The sequence below is a fragment of the Nanorana parkeri genome, unplaced genomic scaffold (assembly GCF_000935625.1).
Source record: "Nanorana parkeri isolate BGI_ZX_2015 unplaced genomic scaffold, ASM93562v1 scaffold164, whole genome shotgun sequence".
Classification (NCBI taxonomy): domain Eukaryota; kingdom Metazoa; phylum Chordata; class Amphibia; order Anura; family Dicroglossidae; genus Nanorana; species Nanorana parkeri.
In genome coordinates, this window is record NW_017306432.1 from 352,150 (window position 1) to 352,384 (window position 235).

Sequence of the window (235 nt, forward strand, 5' to 3'; positions counted from 1 at the left end):
ATCCTACCGAGGTGGTTGTGGTATGGTCTGGCTGAGAGCAGAGCCTGCACCCCGAACTTGAGCAGCTCCCCGGTAGGAGGTGAGGTTTTGGGGTCCTGGTGATCAGTGAGGATCTCTTCTATCATGAAACTCCTGTACCGGTGCGATCTGTGATCAGCGAACGTTTCATGGGGGAAGTAGTGCGCCCCGATATCCAGGGGGTGCTGCATGGTGCTCGCCGGGTCTCTGCACACCT

At 57.9% G+C, this 235-nt stretch overlaps 1 protein-coding gene across 1 annotated transcript in view; it reads right to left on the bottom strand.

Moving 5' to 3' along the window:
* Positions 1-222, bottom strand: part of BARX1 (BARX homeobox 1) — a 10,189-nt gene extending 9,967 nt beyond the window's left edge. The window contains exon 1 of the mRNA XM_018554551.1: positions 8-222. Within this exon, the coding sequence (XP_018410053.1) occupies positions 8-209 (202 nt within the window). The 5' untranslated portion in view covers positions 210-222. The remainder of the gene's footprint in view (positions 1-7) is intronic.
* Between the last annotated feature and the right edge of the window lie 13 nt (positions 223-235).